This window comes from Somniosus microcephalus, chromosome 7 (genome assembly GCF_052327205.1).
Source record: "Somniosus microcephalus isolate GS21.2 chromosome 7, FLI_Smic_1.0, whole genome shotgun sequence".
Taxonomy (NCBI): Eukaryota; Metazoa; Chordata; class Chondrichthyes; order Squaliformes; family Somniosidae; genus Somniosus; species Somniosus microcephalus.
This window is the reverse complement of record NC_140993.1, coordinates 201,303,649-201,331,301: the sequence shown is the minus strand read 5'-3', so window position 1 is coordinate 201,331,301 and position 27,653 is coordinate 201,303,649. Positions and strand designations below refer to the sequence as shown.

The following is a 27,653-nucleotide window of genomic DNA, read 5'->3' as shown; positions in this document are numbered from 1 at the left end:
CATCGGAACTGAAGGACAGCGCCTTCAACAGTGCTATATTTGGAATGTCAACCTAAATTATGTGCCAAGTTCCTAGAACATATGCTAATGCCTGCACAAGGTGGGAGGAAATGGGAATGATAGTGGAGGAAGTGAGGAGAAATGAAAGATTCCAGTCATACTTTAGGGCTGAAGTGGAAGTTTTGTTGACTTAAAAATTAACTAAGTTGCTGACATTTAACCCTACTGAGAGCAAATCAACTGCATCTGAAGTCTCTTTCTAGCAGGAGTTTTGTTTTTCACAATGGGGGCAGCATCTCCCTTTTTTGAGGTGTAGTATAACTATGACGACTTGCATTTATATAGCACCTTTAACATAGTAAAATGTCCTAAAGCACTTCACAGGAGCGAATACCATACAAATAATTGACACTGAGCCACATTAGGAGATACTGGGACAAGTGACCAAAAGCATGGTTAAAGAGGTAGGTTTTAAGGAGCATGAGAGAGAGGTGAAGAGGTTCAGGGAGGGAATTTCAGAGCTTGGGGCCTAGACAGCTGAAGGCATGGCCACCAATAGTGGAATGAAGAGAATTGGGGATGCGCAAGAGGCCAGAATTGGAGAAGTGTAGCGATCTTGTCGGGCTGGAGGAGGTTACAGAGATGGGGAGGGACGAGGCCATGGAAGGATCTGAACATGAGGATCAAGGCATTGCTGGACCAGGAGCCAGTTTAGGTCAGCGAGCACTGTAGTGATGGGTGAACATAACATAATGGGCCAGGAAGCGATGGTGGGTGGTCATCAGTTTGGTGGGAATAGGATTGTGGGAGCAGGAAGTGGGTCTCATGGACAAGATAACCTCGGAGAGTACGTTAGGGGAGATGGGAGAGAAACTAGAGAGAGATGTGAGTGGGCATGAAGTTTGTGTTCATTGCGTAATTAATGTTGAAGTCAATTTGTAAATAACCTTCAAATCAAAGGGCATTTCAATCCCTCCTTCAGGCTTTCTTGAGGTTTTGTAAAATGTGGGATAAAGAAGTGCTTAAATAGAATGGAGTGAATATAATGTGTTCATTGTAGAAATGTCATTATACAGTGAATAATGAATGGCTGATTGTGTTGTAGTCTGTACGACTCAAATGGGATTGAATGATTCAGAAGAGCCATTTTGTATCTGTTTCTGTATGGAGTTTGGACTTTTCTTTTTGCTGTTGCAAAGATGGATGAATTCATTCTTCCATTTGATTTTTTTTCAAATTAGATTTACTTGATGACCATCTAATTTACAAGCAAAAGATTTCTCGTGCTTTTATTTGGTGGGAGAGGAGTAAACGATTTTTTAAAATTAATTGATTAAGAAAATGTATTGAAAACATCTATGTTTCTTACCTGTTCAAAGGCCACTTAATTTAGAATTTACTGTAACCTTTTTTATCTCCATGGTGCATCGTTTGCAGCAATTGTTAATTGACTTTGTTGGATTGTTACAAATTGCAGAGTAACCGAAACTAATAACTCAATCATCCACCCATTCAAATACCTTTCTGATTTTCCCTTAAATTATTCCTAATTTCTTTTTGCCTCCCAGGGCAGTCTGCTTCTATCTGTTGTTCTGGCCTTTTTCTTTGCTTCCTGACCCTCTTTTGCTTCCTGACCCTCTGTATAAACAAGTTGAAGCTGAACTGTCGATGGATCTTCACTCTTCTAAACCTGTGCTCGTATTGCCCAATTCTAATTTGTGGCAATCTCCAATATATTGCGGTTCAATTAAGGATCTTGAATAACATTTCCCCATAGCATTCTGCTCTCCAGAGTAAACAATCTTAGGATCTTCAACCCCTCCTTACCGTTTAGATGACTTAGGCTCAGTGTCGGTTTGGTTGCTTTTTCTGCACTGACTCTCGTACCTGGATATTCTTGCTGTAGTCTGATCACCAGAATTGTATGCAAGACTTGACGTGCAGCCACACCATTGTTCTATACAGTCTCATTGTCACATCCCGGGATTTTCTCTCTCGAGCTGGCTTTTACTACTGCGTTGCTGGCTTCAGTGAGCTACCCGCAAATCCCCGTCCTGTGTTGTCTCCTGTAGCCTAGTCTAGAGCCATTAAGTTCATATTTCTTCCCAATCCTCATTACCATGTACTTTTCCACATTAAATGTAATTTGCTGCTCATCGGCCCACCGTTCCAACTTATCCAGATCACTTTTGTATTTGGTTTGTTTCGTCCCTATTTGAGACTGCCCCTCCCCCACCACCTATTAGCTTTGTTTCCTTCCTCTGCTCCTAATCATTTGTATATGCACTATAAATGGCATCCTGCTAGCAACCCCATGCACATCATCACAGCTCCATTCACAACTACCCGTTGTTTTGTCAAGGTTATCCAATTTTTAGTAAACCTCAGAAGCTTGTCTATTTCATGCCATGCTACTTTGTGAACTAATTACTTGTGTGGCACCGTATTAAAAGCCTTGCTGATATCTAAACTTCATCGTCACAGAATATCTGTTGTCAACCAGCTCCACCAGTTCCTCAAGGAACTCCGGTAAGTATGTTAAACAAGATTTCCTACCCATAAACCCATCCTGACTCGGAGAACCATACCAGACCTATCTAGGTGTTTTGTTAGCCCCTCTAAGTATGCCTTCTAATATTGTACCTACACTGATTTTTGGGCTCAGTTACCTGTAGTTCCCTGATGCTGCTTTTCAAGATTGATGTTACATTCACTGCTTTCCAATCCTTAAGCACTGCTTCCAATTAGATTATTGCAATTGTGCTTTCAGGCTAAGGCTTCATGAGGAAAAGATTATCAAAGATCGGCGATATCATCTTCGAACCTATCCAAATTGTTTTGTGGCAAAAGAATTAATCGATTGGCTTCTAGATCACAAAGATGCAGCTGACCGGGACACAGCAATCAAGTTGATGCAAAAACTATTGGAACATGGCGTCATCCATCATGGTAAGTTCACATAAATATTAAACATTTCAAAAGACAATTTTTTTTAAAGTTTCAATGGTGTACTTTCTCAAAACAGATGATTAGGTGTACAGTTGGTTAATGTGAGCCCAAATTTTACTCCATACTATATTATTCCCTATCTTTCATTTCCCAAGACATTTGCCATTCGAGGCAGGTAACTCCAACCTTCTGATGATGATTATCTTGTTCCAGCTGCTAAGTGGTGGGTAGAGCAGGATTTACACTAAGATCAAGCAAAATGACAAGACTGGATACTTGCAATGTGTTCAGAACAACCCTATGTCCGATCTGGTATGGTCTGTGAGGACACTGCGTTGTCCCCACACTGCTCACTTTCCAATATGGAATTGTTCTAAACTTACAGGCCCGGAATTTGCGGTCAGCAGCGAAGTAAAGGCGTTCGCCACTGGCCCCGAAGAAAGCGGGAGAAGTTTGCCTTTTTCGACGCGCAAGTGATTTCCGTGCAGTATAGTGGGGATCAGCATTCCCTCTAAGCTGTCTGCTGGTCCCGCACAGCCCAAGACCGGCTTTTACAATGTGAAATGTTGTGCATGCGCGCAACTTTGAATGGGTCACGCAGCCCGTTAAAGGGGCCATGCACCCAAATTTAAAGTTAGGGGCAACATTGGTTGGGATTTTCAAAGGGGTAATAGCGGCGAATGCTGTTAGTTTGCCGTTATTACCCACTGCAAATTCCGGCCCATATTACAATTTCTTTTTTTGACATGCACACCTCAAGATATGTGTCTGTGTGTTTAGAATATATATTGTCTGCATGCAACACATTCCTGTCCAGGCTTAAACTTTAATTTTATTACACTTATCCACTTATCTATGTTCTCCCAGCTCTATCTCGAATGTACCCACCTGAGCCATGTGATAATTTGGCCACTCGCTGGACCCTTCCTACTCCAGACCCACCCCTGCTTTGGGGGGGGGGGAAATCCCGTTTGCCATATTCTGTTTCTCAACCGGCCCCACAACTGGCTCCACATTGAGGTCCCAGCCATCAGATTGATGGCCAGGGAATTGCCAAGGAAGGCCATTTCTCAGCCTATGATTTAATAGGGGGAGGGTCATAGTAATTTCAGACAGGCTATCTAGTTTATCAGTTATCAACACCCTAATAACAAACAAGTTATTCTAAAGTGGTATTTAGCTAAATATTGGTAATAGAAATAAGGAAATGATGCAAAAAAATAAGTAACTTCATATTAAATGTAGTAGATGTCTCGTAATACACACTTCACTATTGCCTGCAAACAAACTTGCTTCCATGAGTTGAATTCTGTTAGGATGTGCTATACATGAACAGTAAGAACATCCCGATTTTTCTTTAAACTGTTAACTGTTCCAGTAGGGTTCTTATTACCTCACCCGCCAGCCCTTTGCAAGTTTCAGTTGTTTGAAATTCAGCATTTCAGCATGGAAGAAGTATACCTAGCTGAAGAATATCCGTATATTGGTTTGCTTTCTAACTATTGTATAAATCACTCTAAAGTTGTCATTAATTCAGCGTTACTGTTGGTCAATTATGTGATCTGACTGTGGTTAGTTTGAAAGCAGAGCTGATAGGATTAAGTACAGAGTTGATAAGATAATCTCATGTAAATTGCTGCTGGCGTGGTATTGTATTACATGTAACAAAACATTCCTGAAGCACCCTGAGCTTAATGTTCTCGAATTAGCTGATGCCGACCTTCCAAAATGTGTTAAACGTGAATTTTTCTGTGCTTTCTTTTTAGTTTGTGATGAGCATAAGGAATTTAAGGATGCCAAACTTTTCTACCGCTTCAGAAAAGATGATGGCACTTTCCCATTGGACAGCGAAGTGAAGGTTTTCACAAGGGGCCAAAGGATGTATGAAAAGTAGGTGGATTCTGTTTGTCTGAAATGGAGCAATACTTGGGGGCCTATATTTGGAATGCTGGTAAATTTTATGCCCATTTATTGCCTTGCAGGAAATTAGTCTGGGTGTTGGAGCTACTTTGTTAATGCCAGTACTCAAATCTTGTATAGTTCTTGGGTGGTAAATGATGGACTTGAAGACAGCAAGTCAAGTATTTTTTGATAAATAAAAACAGAAAATGTTGGAAATGCTCAGCAGGTCAGGCAGCATCTGTGGAGAGAGAAAAACCATTAACGTTTCAGATCGATGACCTTTCGTGAATGCGCCTCAGTTTTTGTGGGTTTCATTAACTGTAGTGAGTGCAATAGATGGAGCATATGAGAAGTGTATCACATCTTGACTCCGGGTCAAGTGCCTCATCTGCTTATTTAGGCCCTTCAGTGATGATTGGTTGTCTCATTCTGCTGCTGTACATTTAAAATGTTTTATCAGAACATATGCAGCACTCTTAGCTGAGCATTAAGACATTTCAGACAGTTATTTGGTTAAGTGTCTACAAAAATATAAACTGGGATTATTGTCGGGGAGCCCGGTAGTGGGAAAAACCCGGCAAAGCCAGGGATGTGGAGGCCCAGCTGATCTAAATGGCAGAGCCTCATTTAAATAACTTTCTGCAGTCTCTCGCCTGACAACTGACAAAATTGACAGCCTGGCCAGTGGGCGGGAGCACAGGCAAGCGGTAGGAGGCCACAGCTGGGGACCTGTGGGGACAGTCCTTGGCACCTGGTGGAGGCTGAAGGCTCCTGGCTACGATCAGAGCTGGGGGGAGGGGGGTGTGGAGCAGTGTGAGGGGGGAAACGAGGATATCTGCGCCATGATCGAAGTGGGGGAGGCAGGGAATGGCCAGGACATTGGGGAGTGGGCGGGGGAGGCGGGCAGGGGCCAGGACATTGGGGAGTGGGAGGGGGAGGCGGGCAGGGGCCAGGACATTGGGGAGTGGGCGGGGGAGGCGGGCAGGGGCCAGGACATTGGGGAGTGGGAGGGGGAGGCGGGCAGGGGCCAGGACATTGGGGAGTGGGAGGGGGAGGCGGGCAGGGGCCAGGACATTGGGGAGTGGGAGGGGGAGGCGGGCAGGGGCCAGGACATTGGGGAGGGGGAGGCGGGCAGGGGCCAGGACATTGGGGAGTGGGAGGGGGAGGCGGGCAGGGGCCAGGACATTGGGGAGGGGGAGGCGGGCAGGGGCCAGGACATTGGGGAGTGGGAGGGGGAGGCGGGCAGGGGCCAGGACATCGGGGAGCGGGAGGGGGAGGCGGGCGGGGGCCAGGACATTGGGGAGTGGGAGGGGGAGGCGGGCGGGGGCCAGAACATTGGGGAGGGGGAGGCGGGCAGGGGCCAGGACATTGGGGAGTGGGCGGGGGAGGTGGGCAGGGGCCAGGACATTGGGGAGTGGGAGGCGGGCAGGGGCCAGGACATCGGGGAGCGGGAGGGGGAGGCGGGCAGGGGCCAGGACATTGGGGAGTGGGAGGGGGAGGCGGGCAGGGGCCAGAACATTGGGGAGGGGGAGGCGGGCAGGGGCCAGGACATTGGGGAGTGGGCGGGGGAGGCAGGCAGGGGCCAGGACATTGGGGAGCGGGAGGGGGAGGCGGGCAGGGGCCAGGACATTGGGGAGTGGGAGGGGGAGGCGGGCCGGGGCCAGGACATTGGGGAGCGGGAGGGGGAGGCGGGCAGGGGCCAGGACATTGGGGAGTGGGAGGGGGAGGCGGGCAGGGGCCAGGACATTGGGGAGTGGGAGGGGGAGGCGGGCAGGGGCCAGGACATTGGGGCGGGGGCGGGCAGGGGCCAGGACATTGGGGAGGGGGAGGCGGGCAGAGGCCAGGACATGCGGGAGGGGGAGGCGGGCAGGTGCCAGGACATTGGGGAGGGGGAGGCGGGCAGGGGCCAGGACATTGGGGAGGGGGAGGCAGGCAGGGGCCAGGACATTGGGGAGTGGGAGGGGGAGGCGGGCAGGGGCCAGGACATTGGGGAGTGGGAGGGGGAGGGGGAGGCGGGCAGGGGCCAGGACATTGGGGAGGGGGAGGCGGGCAGGGGCCAGGACATCGGGGAGCGGGAGGGGAAGGCGGGCAGGGGCCAGGACATCGGGGAGCGGGAGGGGGAGGCGGGCAGGGGCCAGGACATTGGGGAGGGGGAGGCGGGCAGGGGCCAGGACATTGGGGAGTGGGAGAGGGAGGCGGGCAGGGGCCAGGACATTGGGGAGTGGGAGGCGGGCAGGGGCCAGGACATCGGGGAGGGGGAGGTGGGCGGGGAGCGGGAGGGGGAGGCGGGCAGGGGCCAGGACATTGGGGAGGGGGAGGCGGGCAGGGGCCAGGACATTGGGGAGGGGGAGGCGGGCTGGGGCCAGGACATTGGGGAGTGGGAGAGGGAGGCGGGCAGGGGCCAGGACATTGGGGAGGGGGAGGCAGGCTGGGGCCAGGACATTGGGGAGGGGGAGGGGGAGGCGGGCTGGGGCCAGGACATTGGGGAGGGGGAGGTGGGCTGGGGCCAGGACATCGGGGAGCGGGAGGGGGGGCGGGCAGGGGGCAGGACATTGGGGCTGTGATCGGCCGAGATTGGGGCTGGGTGAGGCTGAAGGCTTCCTTGAGGCCTGGAGGGAGCACTCCTGCTCCTCCTGGCCCTCGGACTGCTAAAAGGCACTGATCTGCAGCACTTACTGTGGCCAGTGGGCATCTCCTACCTCTGATCAGCCGGGCGTCCCACAGCGTGGGCACACCCCTCGCTTACTGGTGTCATCGGATTGCTACTTTTGAATGTTAATTAGGGCCCTGCCTGCCTTTTGCAGGAGCGTCATCGATGGCCCGATACGTGTTCGTTAAATATTAAACCGGTGGGAATGGGATCGGGTTGCTCGATCCTGATATTTTAAACCACCCCCCACCTGACCTTCACTTGCCCATCGGGGGGGGTGGGGGAAGGAGAGTGGCTCGAGGCCTAAGTGTCTGAAGTTTTGCTTACTAATTGGTTGTCAGCTTGTTGACATTGGAAACTGTGTAAAATGCCTTCCCCATAAAGAAGTGCTTGAGTGTTGCAAGTGACTAATAAGAATATAATCTATTGCTAAATGAAAGATATTGAGGCTTGTAATCTGTCTGCCATGACTAGCTGTAAGGATTTCTCTATTTGGCATCTAGTGTTTGGTGAAAAATGTTCTGATTCTGTGGCAGTAGGTAATGACTATTGATTGGAACGTCAGTTTAAAAATTATAATATTTGTTGGAGGCTGCCATTTACTTTGAATGAGTAGGATTTCATCAATTTGTCCATATTCCATGTCATAGTAACAAGTGAAATTGTTGCTTACAGGATAGAAATAGACCAAAACAGGAGAGCAAAGAAATGAACCAGAGTTAACGGGCTACTCCCGCATCTCTGCTCATTAGAATCGGACATGTTTTTGCACATTTAACTGTCTTATTATTTGTATAAATTTGTGCACACAAGTCCAAAGTCAAATGACTAATTATGGTTTCTACAGTAACTAGAGCATGTTTATCTGATTTCTGTCCCTCAATTAATTTCCTGCATCTCACTATAATCTCATTTTTCTTTTGGGCAAACATTGCAGATAGTTTACTATTTAATTATTTGTATAACAATTGCTGTGACTTTGTCCAATGATTCTCAAATGCATCTGCTTTCATTGCTTAGTCAGTATTTGTGACCCCTCGGAAAATATTTTTTAAAAACTACCCCCCTAACACCCCCCCCCCCCCCCCCTCAATTTCTGATCCTATGGCATTGACTGACTGATGCGACATAAATGTTTATCGAGTGTGTAAGTTGCAGGGTTCTCAAAATTCCCGCACTCCGAGTTATGGATCAAGGGACCCTGTTTTGGACAAGTTATTTAAAAGCAGGGTAGCCAAAATGGCTTCTGTAAACCTCGTGACCAAAATTGACAGGATTTTTAAAAGCAAGACTCTGCAGACAAGCAGGCTCAGGGACGATATTTAAAATGCAGGAATCTGTGAACAGGGACTCTTTGGAGCCTGCCAGACAGAGTAAACACAGAATACGTATTTATTCGACTTGAGCCCAATCAAAATAGAATGGGCCTATAACTGTGGCCATTAGCTTTCTGCATGTTTAATCGATAATAGCTCACAGTAGCCATCAAGGTAGGATGGGGACAATTAAGCCTTATCCATGACAAAGCAACCAGGACATCGGGGCCATTAGACCTGGAGACAACCGCTCCTAAAGTCGTTAAAACAAATGGTTGTAATCATTTAAACCAAGTCCGCCAAAAGTTAAACAATGGACTGACCTGATTTGGCGCGCAGATAAGGAGTGGAAGAACGGGTATAACTGTAGGCCCATCAGTAGCAATCGCTCTCTTGTCTCTGGTCTCTTGCCTCTGCCCTCTTGTTTGGCCTTGGCCTGCTGCTGCTCGTACTCGCGCCCTGGCCTCGTGGCGGGTTCTCTTCTTGCTCCCTGCACCGCTCAACAACCAAGGATGCCCATTACACGGGGACCAAACGCGGGAGGAGAACGAGACCCGAGTTCAGTGTCACACAGGCCACGAACGGGCAGACGAGACGAAGAAGAAGGTAACACTGACGACGAGCAGAGAAGGGCAGCAAAAGACGCATCGATAAAAACCAAACGCCTAGTTATAAGCTGGCGTTTGGGCAAGAAATTAGCAGTGTATGGACAGTGAGGATAAGTTGGCATTTGAACACTGCGAAAAAGCAGGCGTTAGACGCGAGTGTCCATGCCCGCGACGAATATGCTGGCGTTCAAAGCTTGGGTAGTAAAAATCTTGTAAGCAGTGAAAACCACCAACCGATCCACAACCGCAACGTTACCGCCGACGACCGCCCGAGGGGGAGAAGAAGAAAACCCATTGCAACGAGACGACGGTAGCTGAGGAGCGGGAAGGTGTGTCGCATCAACAACTCAAGTGCCGCGCCGTGAGACCACGTGGCGATGGAGTACCTCAAAGGACAGAAGACCAAACCTCAAAGCTCACAACCGTTAAAGCAACAGGTTTTGGATTGGTGAGCATGAATTCCTGGCCCCTCATAGCTTAATCTAGTTAGGTATAGGGGGTGGGATAAGGATAAGGGGGATTGTTAATGTAGTTGTTTTTCCATCGATGTGCCGTGTGTTCCCCATTCCCTGAATAAGTGTAATTGTTTATGCCTGTATTTTATACCAGTAATTCTCTTAAGACTTTTTTTATTTCTGTTTTAATAAAATCTTGGTTTTCTTACACCAAACCACTTGTCAGCTCGAGTTTCTGTATCGCCTCCTGTACCTAAGTCCGGTGTCTAGAACCCAGGGGTGTGGGAGCGATTCGAACCGCTCAAGGGACAGTCAGAGGTGAAGCTGACTGGGCACCACGACACGCCACCCCCTACTGAAAATGGCGACCGTGGCAGGACTCTGGCAACAGGGTTGCAATACAGTAGACAATGGTTCGGATGAGCAAACCATGATGGAGGAAAGGATTTCTGATTATGTGTTTAGCAAGGTGAATATCACTAAAGTGGATCACCACTCTGGTAAGGGCTGGGCGTCTGGTAGATGCAGCAGCTAAGTGGACAGAGGGGAAGGAACACAAGAAGTCCTTAGAGAAGGCAGTTTGGCTGATGTGCTTTAAAAAGCATGTCCAGCTTTTGGACAGGCTCGTTGCAGCACAGGCAGCCGAGTTAAAGGAGTCGGCCCTGGAGATCCAGGATAAGGCTCTAGCAGGGGAGAAGTTAATGGTAGCATTGCAGGCCCTGAATCAGGAGAGGTTGTATTTAATGGGAGAACAGCATGGTGGCATAGTGGTTAGCACTGTTGCCTCACAGCGCCAGGGACCCGGGTTCGAATCCAGCCTCGGGTGACTGACTGTGTGGAGTTTGCACATTCTCCCCGTGTTTGCGTGGGTTTTCTCCGGGTGCTCCGGTTTCCTCCCACAGTCCAAAGATGTGCGGGTTAGGTTGATTGGCTATGATAATTTGACCCTTAGTGTTAGGGGGATTAAAATATGTGGGGTTACGGGGATAGGGTGGGATATGTGTTGGTGTAGGGGTTACGGGGATCGGGTGGGACATGTGTCGGTGCAGGCTCGATGGGCCGAAATGGCCTCTATCTGCACTGTGGGGTTTCTGTGATTCTGTGAACACAAGGCTCAGTTGGAATATCTACAGTGCCAAGTCACCGAAGCCACGGGTAATGAGTTAAGGTTGCGGGAAAAGAACGCCCGCCTAGTAAGGCAAGTTAGGGAGCAGGAGGAGAAAGTACAGGAGGTAAAGGCAGCCTACAAGCTAGCGAGTGAATGGGTTTGAAAATGCAGATCATGGCCCCTGCAAGGAACGGATAGAAAGTCTGAGCCTGGCCCTGAGGACGGCAAAAGGCATGGTGTGCCTCATAAGCCCGAAGGCAGGCCAGGCGGGTTTTATGGGGAACGAGGGGAGGACAGTTCAAACATCACTGGTAGTGCCCAGGGACGACCCGGTTGAGGAACGGGAGGTCTCACGACCGCCACCCATAGCGCCAGAGGTGGGAGCGGAGGTGGAGCAACCCCCGCCAGAGAGGCCAGAGCCGGGACCGATGTGCCCAGCTCGGCATCGGAGGTTCGGCCCACCCGTCAATGGCGATGATGAGGGACCCCTCCAAAACCCGTTCGTATTACCCTATAGCACCCAACAGCTTAGGGCTATGGTGAGCCATATCCCAAAGCTCTCCGAAAAGGGGACCACTCGATCCACTTCAGGGAAGTAGAACAGGCAGCCAGCGTCAATGACTGCGATGGCGCTGAGCGGGCCAAAATGCTGCTATTCTCCCTGGAGAGTAGGCTCCTCCAATCTCTCTGACGAGTGTAAGAAGGGGCAGAGCGGGTATGAGGCGCTCAGGAATGAAGTTCTGGAGGCCATGGGGATGAATGAGGGAAGTCCTTTCTCCCGTGTGGAGAAGACGGTCCAGCTCACGGGAAACCTCGCAGGCTTTCGCGGACCGTTTATGGCCGGTGTACCGGAGGGCCTGTCCGGGGACACCTAACCGGGCGTTCCTGAACAGGGATCCCCTGACCCATTGGCTCCGTTGCCTGGTGGCGAACAGCTTGCCACAGGTCCGGGCCAAGGCAGAAGTCTGGTTCGACCCCAAGAATCCCCAGACCACTGAACTTACGGTGATCAGACAGTTGACTCTAGCCTAGAAAAATGGTAGGGGAACCGATGCACACCCACCCAAGGGGAAGGTGCATGAGGTAAAACCTGGACCGGGTCGGAAAGAGTTGCATCAGAAAGGGAATAACTCCCCCAACACAGACGAATTGTTACGGGTGTGGGAAAGATGGTCATTGGCGGAAGGAGTGCAAAAACCCTTGGAAAGACAACAAGGGAAAGAATTCCACGGCCGCAGCCCAAAGGCAGAGGCGGGAATCCCTCCTGCAGCGGTCGATTCATTCTTGGACACCATGAGGTCCTTATTGACTGGCCACGGGAGAGTAGCAGCCGCTACCGGTGCTCTGACCCCGTCAGCCCCATCCAACCCACAGCCCGGACTAGAACCAGCGCAGCCTGTTTACCTGTGTTCTCTCCGGTACGATGAATGGAAAAGACCCCTCGTGGAGGTGGAGGTGGAAAAGGTGACGGGGACCTATCTGTTGGACACGGGGGCATCATGTACCGTGGTCCATTCAGATAACCCCACCACCTCACCTCTACCTAACGGGGTCCCATACAGTCTGTCGGGGTTCACAGGCAAAGAGCAGACGGCTCGTTTTCCATCCCGCTCGCCATTCGGTTAGGACCGCTCCGCTCCAAGTAGACCTGTGTCCTGATGAAATGGGAAGTGGAGGGTGGAAGAGGGGTCCTGGGAGCTGACTTTATTGTAGGCCACGGGATCCGAGTAGATTTGAGAAATCATTGCCTGTGGGGGGCAAGTAAAGGAAAGGACGGCAAGATAGTAGTAATCCCGGGAAAGGAAGGGAAGGGGCCCCTATGCACCATGAAGCCCAAAGAGGGTTATAACCTCGAGCTCATGGTCAGTAACACCACACAGGAGTTCCAGGCATTTGTGCAGGCCCACCTGGCCACATTTGCCACACACAAACACGACTGTGGGAGGGTCAACGGGTTTGAGGTCAGCGTAGACGGGGACCCCAAGGCCCGACCACAGAAACAGTATAACTTCCCCAGGGAAGCGGAGCTAGACATGGAAGCAGCCATGTCCTCGTTGGTACAGCAGGGAGTTCTGAGACCGATAGCCACCCACGTAAACTCTCCATTGTGGCCGGCTAGAAAGCCGGACAATTCCTGGAGGGCCACGGTGGACTATCGGGTGCTCAATAGTAGCATCCCGGCCTGTGCACCCACGGTAGCAGCAGTTGCCGACCTGATAGGAAGTATCCCAGCATCCGCGACCACGTTCACGGTGCTGGACATTTCCAACGGGTTTTGGTCCATCCCTTTAAGGAGGGAGGATCAGTACAAGTTTGCCTTTACGTTTAAAGGGCAACAGTACACGTGGAAGCCCTGAGGCAAGCAGTTCCACGGCAGCCCCAGCATTTTCCATCAGTGCATGGCAAACAGTTTAAGGGATTTCAGTCAGCCCAGACAGTTGGTACAATATGTGGATGACCTGCTCCTGTTCACTGATTCGAAAGAGGAGCATGGCCCACTATTGGCCGAACTGCTGGAACTGCTCGGGCAGAAGGGTTTCAAAGTAAACCCCAAGAAAGCGCAGATCGGCCAGCAGGAGGTGAAATTCCTAGGCCTGACCGTGCGCGCTGGAGAAAGGGCCATAGATAAGGCTAGGAGTGCATGTGTGCAGGAACTGTGTCCAGCTGCAGCTACTGGCAGACCGCATTACGGTGCTGGAGCAGCGATTGGATACATACTGGACCATTCGCGATGCTGAGGACATCGTGAATATCACGTTTGATCAGTTGGTCACACCGCAGGTAAAGTTGGCACAGGCAGAGAGGGAATGGGTGACCAACAGGCAGAGTAGTAGGCGCAGGCAGGTAGTGCAGGAGTCCCCTGTGGCCATCCCCCTCTCAAACAGATATACCGCTTTGTCTGCTGATGGGGGGGCGGGGGGGATGGCTTACCAGGGGAAAAGTAAGAAGTCACACAACACCAGGTTATAGTGCAACAGTTTTATTTGAAATCTCAAGCTTTCGGAGCGCTGCTCCTTCATCAGGTGAAGTGGAGAGATGCATAAAGACACAGCTTATATAGTCAGATGATTACAGGTAATCTTTCTAACTGCCATTTATCACACCTCGGCTGAGAGATAATCACAGCAATCAAAGGTGTGAATGGTGTCCAAACAGGTTAGTCAGGAAAACATTACATCAAAGAACAATGAGGTGGGGTCACAAGGGGTCAAATGTTGCAGATGCTGGTGTCTGTATGAAAAACAAAAAACAGACAAAAAAACATTTTTTTGCTGGAAATCACAGCAGGTCCGGCCGCATCTGTAGAGAGAACAAGCCAACGACGACTCGAGTCTGGATGACCCTACGTCAGGTGGGGTTACATGTAGCGTGACATGAACCCAAGATCCCGGTTGAGGCCGTCCTCATGAGTGCGGAACTTGGCTATCAGCTTCTGCTCTACGATTTTGCGTTGTCGTGTGCCTCGAAGGCCGCCTTGGAGAATGCTTACCCGAAGATCGGAGGCTGAATGTCCTTGACTGCTGAAGTGTTCCCCGACTGGCCGAGTCACATGAGTATGTACCATGTACCTGGTGGGTGGTGTCCTCATGTGTGATGATGGTATCTGTGGTGTTGATCTGGCATGTCTTGCAGAGGTTGCCGTGGCAGGGTTGTGTGGTGTTGTGGTCGCTGTTCTCCTGAAAGCTGGGTAATTTGCTGCGAACGATGGTCTGTTTGAGGTTAGGCGGCTGTTTGAAGGCGAGTAGTGGAGGCGTGGGGATGGCCTTAGCGAGGTGTTCGTCGTCATCGATGACATGTTGAAGGTTGCGAAGAACATGGCGTAGTTTCTCCGCTCCGGGGAAGTACTGGACGACGAAGGGTACTCTGTTGGTTGTGTCCGTGTTTGTCTTCTGAGGAGGTCTATGCGATTTTTTGCTGTGGCCCGTCGGAACTGTCGATCGACGAGTCGAGCGTCACATCCCGTTCTTACAAGGGCGTCTTTCAGCGTCTGTAGGTGTCCATCGCGTTCCTCCTCGTCTGAGCAGATCCTGTGTATTCGCAGGGCTTGTCCATAGGGGATGGCTTCTTTAACGTGGTTAGGGTGGAAGCTGGAGAAGTGGAGAATCCTGAGGTTGTCCGTGGGCTTGCGGTAGAGTGAAGTGCTGAGGTGTCCGTCTTTGATGGAGATTCGTGTGTCCAAGAATGAAACCGATTCTGAGGAGTAGTCCATGGTGAGTTTGATGGTGGGATGGAACTTGTTGATGTCATCGTGTAGTCTTTTCAGTGATTCTTTGCCGTGGGTCCATAGGAAGAAAATGTCGTCGATGTATCTGGTGTATAGCGTTGGTTGGAGGTCCTGTGCAGCGAAGAAGTCTTGCTCGAACTTGTGCATGAAGATGTTGGCGTATTGGGGTGCGAATTTGGTCCCCATGGCTGTTCCGTGTGTTTGGGTAAAGAACTGGTTGTTGAAGGTGAAGACATTGTGGTCAAGGATGAAGCGGATGAGTTGTAGGATGGCGTCTGGAGATTGGCTGTTGTTGGTGTTGAGTACTGAGGGGAAAGGCAGCAGCAGCCAACTTCCTGGCACCAGGGGTGGTTCTGCTGCACAGAATGGGAGGAAAAAGACTGGGAGAGCTATAGTAATAGGGGATTCTATTGTAAGGGGAATAGATAGGCATTTTTGCAGCCGCAAATGAGACTCCAGGATGGTGTGTTGCCTCCCTGGTGCAAGGGTCAAGGATGTCTGAGCGGCTGCAGAACATTTTGGAAGGGGAGGGTGAACAGCCAGTTGTTATGGTGCATATAGGTACCAACGATATAGGTAAAAACCGGGATGAGGTCCTAAAAGCTGAATATAGGGAGTTAGGAGGTAAATTAAAAAAAATAGGACTTCAAAGGTAGTAATCTCAGGATTGCTACCAGTGCCACGTGCTAGTCAGAGTAGAAATAGAAAGATATTTCAGATGAATACGTGGCTAGAGGAATGTTGCAAGGGGGAGGGGTTCAAATTTCTGCGACATTGGAACCGGTTCTGGGGGAGGTGGGACCAGTACAAAACGGATGGTTTGCACCTGGGCTGGGCCGGGACCGATGTCCTAGGGGGAGTGTTTGCTAGTGCTCTGGAGGAGGGTTTAAACTAAAATGGCAGGGGGTTGGGAACCTGAGCGGAGAGACAGAGGAAAGGGAAACGAGGATAAAAGCAAAAGACAGGAAGGAGAAAAACAAAAGTGGCAGGCAGAGAAATCAACGGTTTAATTCATACATGGCCACAGTAAATAATAATTCTAAGAGAGTTAAAAAAACAAGCCTGAAGGCTTTGTGTCTTAATGCAAGGAGCATTCGTAATAAGGTGGATGAATTAGCTGCGCAAATAGAGGTAAACAAATATGATATGATTGGGATTACGGAAACATGGCTCCAGAGTGGCCAAGGCTGGGAACTCAATATCCCGGGGTATTCAATATTCAGGAAAGATAGGCAAAAAGGAAAGGGAGGTGGGGTAGCATTGCTGGTTAAAGAGGGGATTAACACAATTGAAAGGAAGGATATTAGCTCTGATGATGTAGAATCTGTATGGGTAGAACTGAAAAATACCAAGGGGCAGAAAACGTTAGTGGGAGTGGTATATAGACCTCCAAACAGTAATGCGGAGGTCGGGGATGGCATTAAATGGGAAATTAGAGAAGCGTGCAATAAGGGCACAGCAGTTATCATGGGTGACTTTAATCTACATATAGATTGGGCTAACCAAATTAGTAACAATACACTGGAGGAGGAATTCCTGGAGTGTATACGGGATGGTTTCCTGGACCAATATTTCGAGGAACCAACTAGAGATCAGGCCATCTTAGACTGGGTATTATGTAATGAGAGAGGATTAATTAGCAATCTTGTGCGAGGCCCCTTGGGTCAGAGTGATCATAATATGATTGAATTCTTCATTAAGATGGAGAGTGAAATAGTTGACTCAGAGATTAGGGTCCTGAATGTAAATAAAGGGGACTACGATGGTATGAGGTGCGAGTTGGGTAGGATTGATTGGGGAATGTCACTCAAAGGGTTGACGGTGGATGGGCAATGGCAAACATTCAAAGATCGCATGGATGAACTACAGAATTTGTTCATCCCAATTTGGCATAAAAATAAAACAAAAAAGGTGACTCAACCGTGGCTAACAAGGGAAATTAGGGATAGCATAAGATCCAAGGAGAGGACATATAAATTGGCCAGAAAAAGCAGTAAACCTGAGGATTGGGAGCAGTTTAGGATTCGACAAAGGGATTAATTAAGAGGGGGAAAATAGAATATGAGAGTAAGCTTTCAGGGAACATAAAAACTGACTGTAAAAGCTTTTATAGATATGTGAAGAGAAAAAGATTGGTGAAGCCAAGCGTAGGTCCCTTGCAGTCAGAATCAGTGGAATTTATAATGGGGAACAAAGAAATGGCAGACCAATTAAATACATACTTTGGTTCTGTCTTCACAAAGGAGGACACAAATAACCTCCCAAAGATGTCGGGGAACATAGGGTCGAATGACAGGGAGGAACTGATAGAAATCAGTATTTGTAGGGAAATGGTGTTAGGGAAATTGATGGGATTGAGGGCCGACAAATCCCCAGGGCCTGATAATCTACATCCTAGGGTACTTAAGGAAGTGGCCCTAGAAATAGTAGATGCATTGCGGGTCATCTTCCAAAATTCGATAGACTCTGGAACAGCACCCATGGATTGGCGGGTAGCTAATGTTACCCCACTGTTGAAAAAGGGAGGTAGAGAGAAAACGGGGAATTACAGACCGGTAAGCCTGACATCGGTAGTGGGGAAAATGCTAGAGTCCATTATAAAGGATGAAATAGCAGAGCACTTGGAAAAAAGTGACCGGATCGGACAAAGTCGACATGAATTCACAAAAGGTAAATCGTGCTTGACTAATCTACTGGAATTTTTTGAGGATGTAACTGGTAAAATAGATAAGGGAGAACCAGTGGATGTGGTGTATTTGGATTTTCAAAAGGCTTTCGATAAGGTCCCGCATAAGAGATTAGCGTGTAAAATTAAGGCACATTGGATTGGGGGCAAGGTATTGACTTGGATAGAGAACTGGTTGGCAGACAGAAAGCAAAGAGTTGGAATAAATGGGCCTTTTTCCGAGTGGCAGGCAGTGACTAGTAGGGTACCGCAGGGATCGGTCCTTGGACCCCAGCTATTCACAATATATATTAATGATCTGGATGAGGGAACTAGATGTAATATCTCCAAGTTTGCGGATGACACAAAGCTGGGTGGGCGTGTGTGCTGTGAGGAGGATACCGATTAAACTCCAGTATGATCTGGACAGGTTGGGTGATTGGGCAGAAGCATGGCAGATGCAATATAACGTGGATAAATGCGAGGTTATCTACTTTGGTGTCAAAAACAAGAAGGCAGATTATTATCTGAATGGCAATAGATTGGGAGAAGGGGAAGTGCAACGTGACCTGGGCGCCCTTGTGCACCAGTCGCTGAAAGTAAGCATGCAGATGCAGCAGGCGGCTAAGAAGGCAAATGGTATGTTGGCCTTCGTAGCGAGAGGGTTTGAGTACAGGAACAAGGATGTCTTGCTGCAGTTGTACAGGGCCTTGGTGAGACCACACCTTGAGTATTGTGTGCAGTTTTGGTCGCCTTATCTGAGGAAGGATGTACTTGCCATGGAAGGAGTGCAGCGAAGATTCACCAGGCTGATACCTGGGATGGCAGGAATGACATATGAGGAGAGATTGGGTCGATTGGGCTTGTACTCGCTGGAGTTTAGAAGAATGAGAGGGGATCTCATCGAAACTTATAAAATTCTAACAGGACTAGACAGACTAGATGCTGGAAGGATGTTCCCGATGATCGGGGAGTCCAGAACCAGGGGTCACAGTCTAAGGATAAAGGGTAAGCCATTTAGGACAGAGATGAGGAATTTCTTCACCCAGAGAGTGGTGAACCTGTGGAATTCTCTACCACAGAAGGCAGTGGAGGCCAATTCATTAAATATATTCAAGAAGGAGTTGGATATATTTCTTAAGGCTAAAGGGATCAAGGGATATGGAGAGAAGGCAGGGACAGGGTACTGAATTTGGACGATCAGCCATGATCTCATTAAATGGCGGAGCAGGCTCGAGGGGCCGAATGGCCTACTCCTGCTCCTGTCTTCTATGTAGGAGGGAGGCGGTACAAGAGCTACCCGTTCCCAACACAGTGACGGGTGTGAGGTCATTTCTAGGGCTAACCGGGTACTGCAGAGACTTTATTGAGGACTATGCAGCCCCTCTGCTCCGACTCCTACACAAGGGAGTGGAGTGGCTTTGGGATGAGGGTTGCCAGGCAGCATTTGTCAGGCTCAAGAAAGACTTTTAGAGTGCACCAGCTCTAGGGACCATAGATGGGGGGGAAAGAGTTTTTCCTGGAGGTAGCAGCCAGCGGGGATAGCCGGAGTGCTGTGCTGCTCCAAGAGCGGCATGGCCAGCTGAGGCCGGTGGTCTACTCCAGGATACTCACGGATGTGGAGAGGAGCTACTCCAATTCTGAGAGGCACCTCTTGGCCACACATTAGGCTGTGAAGAGATCACTGATCTTCACAGGCACCTCTCCCATCACCCTCCTCACCCATCACACACCACCCAGATGCTTCTGGATGGGAGGATCAAGGATGGAACAGTGAGCAGTGCCCGCATTGCCCGCTGGACCCTGCTCCTCTCACAGATAGATCTTAAGGTGAAGCGTCTCTGCGAGCCAAAGCTCGCAGCCAACCTGGTATATCCTGGAACAGCGCACCGGTGTTCCATTGAAAGGGTTTGGGAAGTGAACATAGGTTTACATAGAAACATAGAAGATAGGAGCAGGAATAGGCCATTCGGCCCCTCGAGCCTTTCAATGAGATCATGGCTGCTCAACCAAATTCAGTACCCTGTCCCTGCTTTCTCCCCATATCCCTTGATCCCTTTAGCCTTAAGAAATACATCTAACTTACAGGCTGGGATACATCCCACAGGCCATGAGATCTATGTAGACGGTTCCAGCACGGTATCTGCTGGCGAGCATCTCACGGGGTGTGGCGTTTACGACCCAGCAGCAAACATTGCCCTGGCGATTAAGCTCCCCAGCACCATGAGCGCCCAGCAGGCTGAACTGTCCGCGGTAGTGTACGTCGTCACACACCCCGAAATCTTCCCTACCCCATACACAATTTGTTCGGACAGCATGTTTACGTGCAATTTGTGTACGGATTACCTGGCCATCTGGTCCTGCCGCGGATACACTTCTGCCGACGGGAGACCCCTCACAGTAAAACCCCTGCTGGAAAAGATCCTAGCAGCAGTGGGGGAGGAAGGGGAGATTTTCATCCACAAGGTGAAAGCCCATTCCTCCACAGAACCCCGCAGTCAGGGCAACCAGCAGGTTGGCATGTTTGCCAAGGAGGGTGCCCACACAGGCACTTTCTGGGACCCCTACGGGTCCAGGCCCATGGCAGCAGTCAGAAGTAGGGACGGGACCCAAGGGAGTGCAGGGGTAGCTTTAGCCCCGGACCTTATGACGGTCCAAGCCCAAGACCCCGTCCTCAGCGCAGTGACTGAGGGAAAAAGGGTAGAGGGCCCTTACGGCGCAGCAACCCTCTCTGCAAAAGAGGGCATGCTGTTCCGGGGGGAGCAGTGGGTTGTGCCGCAGCAACACCGGAGGGAATTCCTTCAACTGGCCCATGAGGGGCCAGGCGCAGGGCACCCCAGGCCTGAGACCACCTGGCAGCGTGTGGAACAGGCGGGATGGTGGCCGGGACTCGGGGAAGATGTCCGTGAGTTCTGTGCCGGCTGTCTTGTGTGCGCTACTAATAACCCTGACCCCCCACAAAAGGAAGGTACCTATGGGACACATCAGGAGGGTAGAGGGACCATGGCAGTCGATACAGGTCGACTACATCGGGCCCCTGCCCACCGCCCAGGGAGGCTGTAAGTACTGCCTAGTCCTGGTGGATGTGTTCACGAAATGGGTAGAGGCCTTCCCCTGCAGAACAGCCACAGCTCTGGGTACTGCCAGGATCCTGGCCCTGGTTCTCGCGGTGGGGGCTACCACAGTATGTGGAGCCTGACCAAGGGAGTCACTTCACCGGACAGGTGATGCAGAATAACCTTATGCTGCTAGGCGTCGAGGGGAAGTGGCACGTGGCCCACAGTCATCAGGGATTGTGGAAAGAATGAATAGGACATTAAAGGAAAGGTTGAGGAAGGAGACGGTGGACTCGCCCCGTAAATGGGCCGAGGTCATACCGTTGGTTCTGATGGGGATCCGGGCCAGCCAGTCAAAGCATGGGGTACTCCCCGTACGAGCTGATGACTGGCAGGGTTATGCGGACCCCCACCCATGTACTAGTCCTAGTGCTCACAGAGGGTCAGCTCAGAGGGGTAAACCGGGACAGGTTCGCCCGAAACCTCTTCGAGCACCTTAAGCCGGTCCACGAGCAGGCGGCTGGGAACATGAGAAGGCAGCATCGGAGTAACCATAGAAACATAGAAGATAGGAGCAGGAGTCGGCCATTCGGCCCCTCGAGCCTGCTCCGCCATTCGATGCGATCATGGCTGATCATCCAAACTCAGTACCCCGTACCTGCCTTCTCCCCATATCCCTTGATACCTTTAGCTCTAAGAAATAGAAACCGATTGCTGTTGGAACCCCGTAAGCACCACGAGTGGGAGGTAGGAGATCAGGTCATGGTGAGGAACTATGCCCGAGTAGGGAGTCTGGAACCATTATACATGGGGCACTACAGCATTGTAGACAAGGCCAGCCCCATGGTATACGCCATTAAGATGCCTTGGCACACAAAATGGTTTCACATTAATCAGTGCAAACTGTTTAAACCCGAAAGGAGAAAACAACCAGTTGGGGTAGGGCCTGAGGATAGTGATCCTCAGCCTGCAGCGGGAGCGAGTTCACAGACGCACAGGCAGGCGCTGTGGCTTGTTTAAGGGGAGGGGCCATCCCGCCCACCGATTGGGACACTCCCCCACTCTTCTGGGATCCAGATGGGGAGGGACCTGAGTGTGAAGACCCCACCCCTAACCCAGGTGTAGAGGAGGAGGGACCTGAGGTCAAAGACCCCGCCCTGGACCCAGGTTTGGGACCTGGGGGTGGAGACTCTCTGCCTGTAGCAACAGGCTACGAAGAGTTACCTGCCTCTAGCTCAGGTTCGGGAGAGGTGAAGCCTGAGGGAGAAGATCCCCGGCCAGCGGCAGTGGTAAGCCCTCAGGCCGCACCGGAGGCGACAGCGGTTCGGGTTAAAGGCCCACCAGCCAAGAAAACCCCACCCGCCAAGGTCCCTAGAAGGTCCCCACAGATGCCCCAGCCAAGGAAACCGTGATCACCAGCTCCCCAGTTTAAAGGGACAGCCTCCTGAGTTAGGGGTAAGTCCAAGGACAGAGGTCCCCAGCCGGCAGCCACGGGCGGCGAGGGACCAACAGTGTAGGACAGTGCGGTCACGCCGGAGGGAGCGGTGGGGCGCAGTTCTAACAGGGATTAGCCTGGCCGCCCGGAGATGGGCGGCGGATGTACATAGTTTAGGCAACGTAAGTTTAGCTTAAGTTTGGGTGTTTTAGCTTGTTAGGTAAGGTGATGGGTAGTTTTAATTAAGTAGTGGTCTGCTAAGAGTGTGTATTTGAGTCGAGGTTGCAAGGCTCGACTATGCTTCACCCAAGCCAGTGAATCTCTCGGGGACCTGGCTGTATGTTTTGTATCTTTTGCAGAAGGACTTTCAGGATGAAGGGGAGCGTAATCCTACTCGCCCTGATAGGACTGAGCCTTGGGAAAAGAGGTGACGTGAAGGACTCTCACATCTGTGGGTGCTCAGGAGATAGAGCACCGATAGCAACTGATGGAAGCGACGAACGAGATGTGGAGGAGACTGCCGTCTACGTCCACGAGGGAAGGTGGCTGGGGTCCAATTCGTCTCAGTACTCCAGCCAGACCGGGTTCATGTACGGGGAGGCTTCCCTCCTGTGTTTAACGTGCAAAGGACACATTCCTCTGAATAGGTGGTGGTGGCTCACGAAACTGAGCAAAGATATGAGAAATCCCGCAGTCGAGTGGGAACGGTTGGGGAACAATACCCACCAGATGATTACAGGGACTCACGGAGGATTAAGTGTGTGTTGGGACAAGTGGTGGGAACCGGACCAGGGGATTTATATCTGTATGTGGGGGTCAGAGAGGGTCTGCCCAGCAGGCATAGCTATCATTTTCCGCCGGCAGTGGCGAGACGCTGGGAAGGGGATGAAGGTGTGCGCAGTCCCATATTCCCCGATCCCAGTGAATGCCACTGAGCTTGTGACCCGCCCCCGAAAGCCCCTGCCCACGACGCAGGCAGCAAGGACACAAAGAGGGGTGCCCCGCCACCACCAAGGGATCAGGGAATGGACTGGTACTAGTGCCTACGGATCAGGTACTATACCAGGAGGTACACTACGCGGTAGCCTCTGATTTTAAATCTCACCGAGGTACATTTACCGGAGTGGTGCCCCAAAGAAACACAGCAGCTATACCAGGCCCTATTAAAGGAGATGTTCAAGAAATTTTGAGAGTTCGATTTCGCCAATGTCGACAAAACCGAACTGTACACCACACACCGCGAGTACTTTGGTAGTACAGGGAGACAAAGGGGAGTATGGAATGAAGTTTTTACTGTGTTTAATACTGGGTCCTCTGTCATCAACAGTCTGGATGACATAGAGCTGCAGACCCAGATAAACAGTTTAAAAACACAGTTAAGGAGGATATTAATGGATGAGAACAAAATAGTGGGCTCGGAGTTGCATGAGGACCAGGCCATGACGGTCCATTTAAAGGAGATTATAGCCGAGTTGGAGAAGCACGCAAAGACGGTAAATGCCCTCATAAGGGAGGACAGAAATGCTTCTGACCAGGCTGCGCAGAACGAGGTGTGCGTGCTGTATGGGGTATGGTTGCTGGGCGAGGGCCGCAGTAATCTGGAGGATTTAAAACCGGGTTTAGTCCCCTCCTGGATCAGCAACAAGCACCTCGCAGCCCTCCATCCGGTTGAGAACACATTAAGCCCGTGCCAACTCCGGCTAGCTTCCGAAGCCTACCCAGTCCCAGTGGATTGTGGACGGTCTAACCACACCATCATGGGAGTAGTAGTTAGGATGCCGGTCATGGTTGGACAGCCCGACCCGCCCCGGTATACAGAGTTGAGAACATTGGAGTCATTCAAGGGGGTGCACACATTCGTTTCACAGCGGTCCCACCTTGCGTCATAAAGTGGGAGCACACTATGACAGGTACTGACCTCTCAGGGTGCCGGAGTCAGGGAGCACACATAATCCTGTGTCCCTAGCACTTGAATGCCTATTCAAAACCACAGTGTGGGTTCAGAGCTGCTGGAGTGAAGCCTATAAATTGTACCATGGAGGCAATGGCATATGGCCATGTTCCCCCGCAGGTAGCATATATAGGAGGTGGGACATACTGTGTCACCACAGGTGTGCCCCACTACCCGCATGGACAGCATAGCTGGCGTCTGGTAAGTGACAGCAATTTCTGCTTTAAACCCGAGGCAGAAGTCCAAGTGGCCCAGGAGCGAATTGTCCCCATTCCTGAACCCTCCACTGTTCACCTCACTGTAAAGGAGAATTTTACCAACAACCTGCAGAAGTATGTAGTGCATTTTGGCTACGAAATCCCCCCTCTCCCAGAACACCTTACCAAAATACTCAAAGCCGTTATAGTTTCACAGAAACATTTTTACACTCTAGAGCAGAAAACAGTAGAGATAGGGGCTAAGATATTGGATATTGTGATTCCACCCTAGTGGATCAGACTGGCTTCCTATATTCTCTTGGTTTGCCAGTTAGGGATAGTGTTGTATCTAGTCTGCACTCAGTGCAAGGGAAAAGGTCAGATGCTAGAATTCTGAAACCAGAGGATCTGGAAGGAACATTGTGAAGTTGGAGGGAGATACACTTGTTTGAGTTTTTGTATTTTTGATCAAAGATTGTTTTTTTTTGTGTTTTGTTATTTTTAATAAAGATTTTTCGACGCGTTGTTTTAATAAAGATGTATATGTACCAAGTGGTGCAGGGGCGTGGGACCCCCTCCATGCTTGGATGTGTGTAAATGACTAATTATTCTATGTATGCTTATGTACACTACATTTTCGCGGAATGGGAAGTGCATGTGTCGTGGGTATATGAGGTAGGTAATTACAGGGGAAGGTTGACTATGGAGGGTCGGAAATTTTGCTCACCTCATCAGGATGATACTTAAAGCAAGTTTAGTATCAATAGGGGGGAGTGTAAGTTGCAGGGTTCTCAAAATTCCCGCACTCCCCGAGTTATGGATCAAGGGACCCTGTTTTGGACAAGTTATTTAAAAGCAGGGTGCCCAAAATGGCTTCTATAAACCTCGTGACCAAAATTGACAGGATTTTTAAAAGCAAGACTCTGCAGACAAGCAGGCTCAGGGGCGATATTTAAAATGCAGGAATCTGTGAACAGGGACTCTTTGGAGCCTGCCAGACAGAGTAAACACAGGATACGCATTTATTCGACCTGAGTCCAATCAAAATAGAATGGGCCTATAACTGTGACCATTAGCTTTCTGCATGTTTAATCGATAACAGCTCACAGTAGCCATCAAGGTAGGATGGGGACAATTAAGCCTTATCCATGACAAAGCAACCAGGACATCGGGGCCATTAGACCCGGAGACAACTGCTCCTAAGGTCGTTAAAACAAATGGTTGTAATCATTTCAACCAAGCCTGCCAAAAGTTAAACAATGGACTGACCTGATTTGGTGCGCAGATAAGGAGTGGAAGAACGGGTATAACTGTAGGCCCATCAGTAGCAATTGCTCTCTGGTCTCTTGCCTCTGCCCTCTTGTTTGGCCTTGGCCTGCTGCCGCTCGTACTTGCGGCCTGGCCTCGTGGCGGGTTCTCTTCTCGCTCCCCGCACCGCTCAACAACCAAGGACGCCCATTACACCGGGACCAAACGCGAGAGGAGAATGAGACCCGAGTTCAAAGTCACACAGGAGACACAGGCCACGAACGGGCAGACAAGACGAAGAAGGTAACACCGACTAGAGCAGAGTAGGGCAGCAAAAGACGCAGCGATAAAAACCAAACGCCTAGCTATAAGCTGGCGTTTGGGGTAGAAGTTAGCAGTGTATGTATGGACAGTGAGGATAAGTTGGCATTTGAACACTGCGAATAAGCAGGCGTTAGACGGGAGTGTCCGTGCCCGCGACGAATATGCTAGCGTTCAAAGCTTGGGTAGTAAAAATCTTGTAAGCAGTGAAAACCACCAACCGATCCACAACCGCAACGTTGCCACCGACCGCCTGAGGGAGAAGAAGAAAACCCATCGCGACGAGACGACGGTAGCTGAGGAGAGGGAAGGTGTGTCTCATCAACAACTCCAGCGCCGCGCCGTGAGACCACGTGGCGACGGAGTACCCCAAAGGACAGAAGACCAAACCTCAAAGCTCACAACCGTTAAAGCAACAGGTTTTGGATTGGTGAGCATGAATTCCTGGCCCCTCATAGCTTAATCTAGTTAGGTATAGGGGGTGGGATAAGGATAAGGGGGATTGTTAATGTAGTTGTTTTTCCATCGATGTGCCGTGTGTTCCCCATTCCCTGAATAAGCGTAATTGTTTATGCCTGTATTTTATTTTATAGTCTTAAGACTTTTTTTATTTCTGTTTTAATAAAATCTTGGTTTTCTTACACCAAACCACTTGTCTACTCGAGTTTCTGTATCGCCGCCTGTACCTAAGTCCGGTGTCTAGAACCCAGGGGTGTGGGAGCGATTTGAACCGCTCAAGGGACAGTCAGAGATGAAGCTGACTGGGCACCACGACACGCCACCCCCTACAGGCACCTTCCGATATCCCTCGGGTGGCCTTTGTTCACATCTGAGCCTAAGCACTGTATGTCAGCAGGCTATTCAACTGTTAGCGTCACGACTGAGCCTACTACCCTTGCACTACATGTGTTTCTAATGCAAAACCATTTTCTTCCCCTTCCTAATAGAGCAGTGCGGTCAGCAATGGTAGCGCTCCTTACTGCTGCTATGACTGCTATTGGCTAACCGGACAGAGCCGGAACTGAACCTGTCGTCTTTCTGGCCTGTTTGACAGCCATTTACTGCCTTAACGATTTGGCAAATCTTAATATTTTTGTATTCATCCCAAAATGAACATTTCCTTTGTTGACTTGAACAGTTTGACCATAGATGGTAAAGAAAAATTAGGTTGTCAAATTGTTGCCTTTTTTCACTCTCCCAGTTGCATTACTGCTTAACTGGTGCTACTTGATGTTGAGTAATTTATACAAACATGCTAGTTGTCACCATTTCCCTTCCACTATCCTGTCTACTGCTTCAACTCTGGTTGGATCCAACCTCCTGAACTTGGGCTGCATTTTAGAAAAAGGGATGTCCAGTAAATTTGAAAGCTGAGGTCACTGCTTCTGTTGCAAACATGAGGTGACGTTTTCCCAATCAGTTTAAATGCAAACGTGCATAGCAGTCCCATCCATTTCTATGTTCTGATGGTATCCTCAACATTAAATCGAGATACACGTCAGAGAAAGATGTTTATTTTGTGATGTATACGAAGTGGCAGGAATCCAAGGAGCAATGTACTCTTTTT

General features: G+C 50.0%; 1 protein-coding gene across 4 annotated transcripts in view; it reads left to right on the top strand.

Annotated features, from left to right (window-relative positions):
- deptor (DEP domain containing MTOR-interacting protein) overlaps window positions 1-27,653 on the top strand; it is a 121,451-nt gene that overhangs the window by 30,888 nt on the left and 62,910 nt on the right. For all 4 annotated transcript variants that reach the window (XM_085993339.1, XM_085993340.1, XM_085993336.1 and 1 more), the window contains 2 exons: window positions 2,771-2,949; window positions 4,716-4,839. In XM_085993339.1, the coding sequence (XP_085849465.1) occupies window positions 2,771-2,949; window positions 4,716-4,839 (303 nt within the window). The remainder of the gene's footprint in view (window positions 1-2,770; window positions 2,950-4,715; window positions 4,840-27,653) is intronic.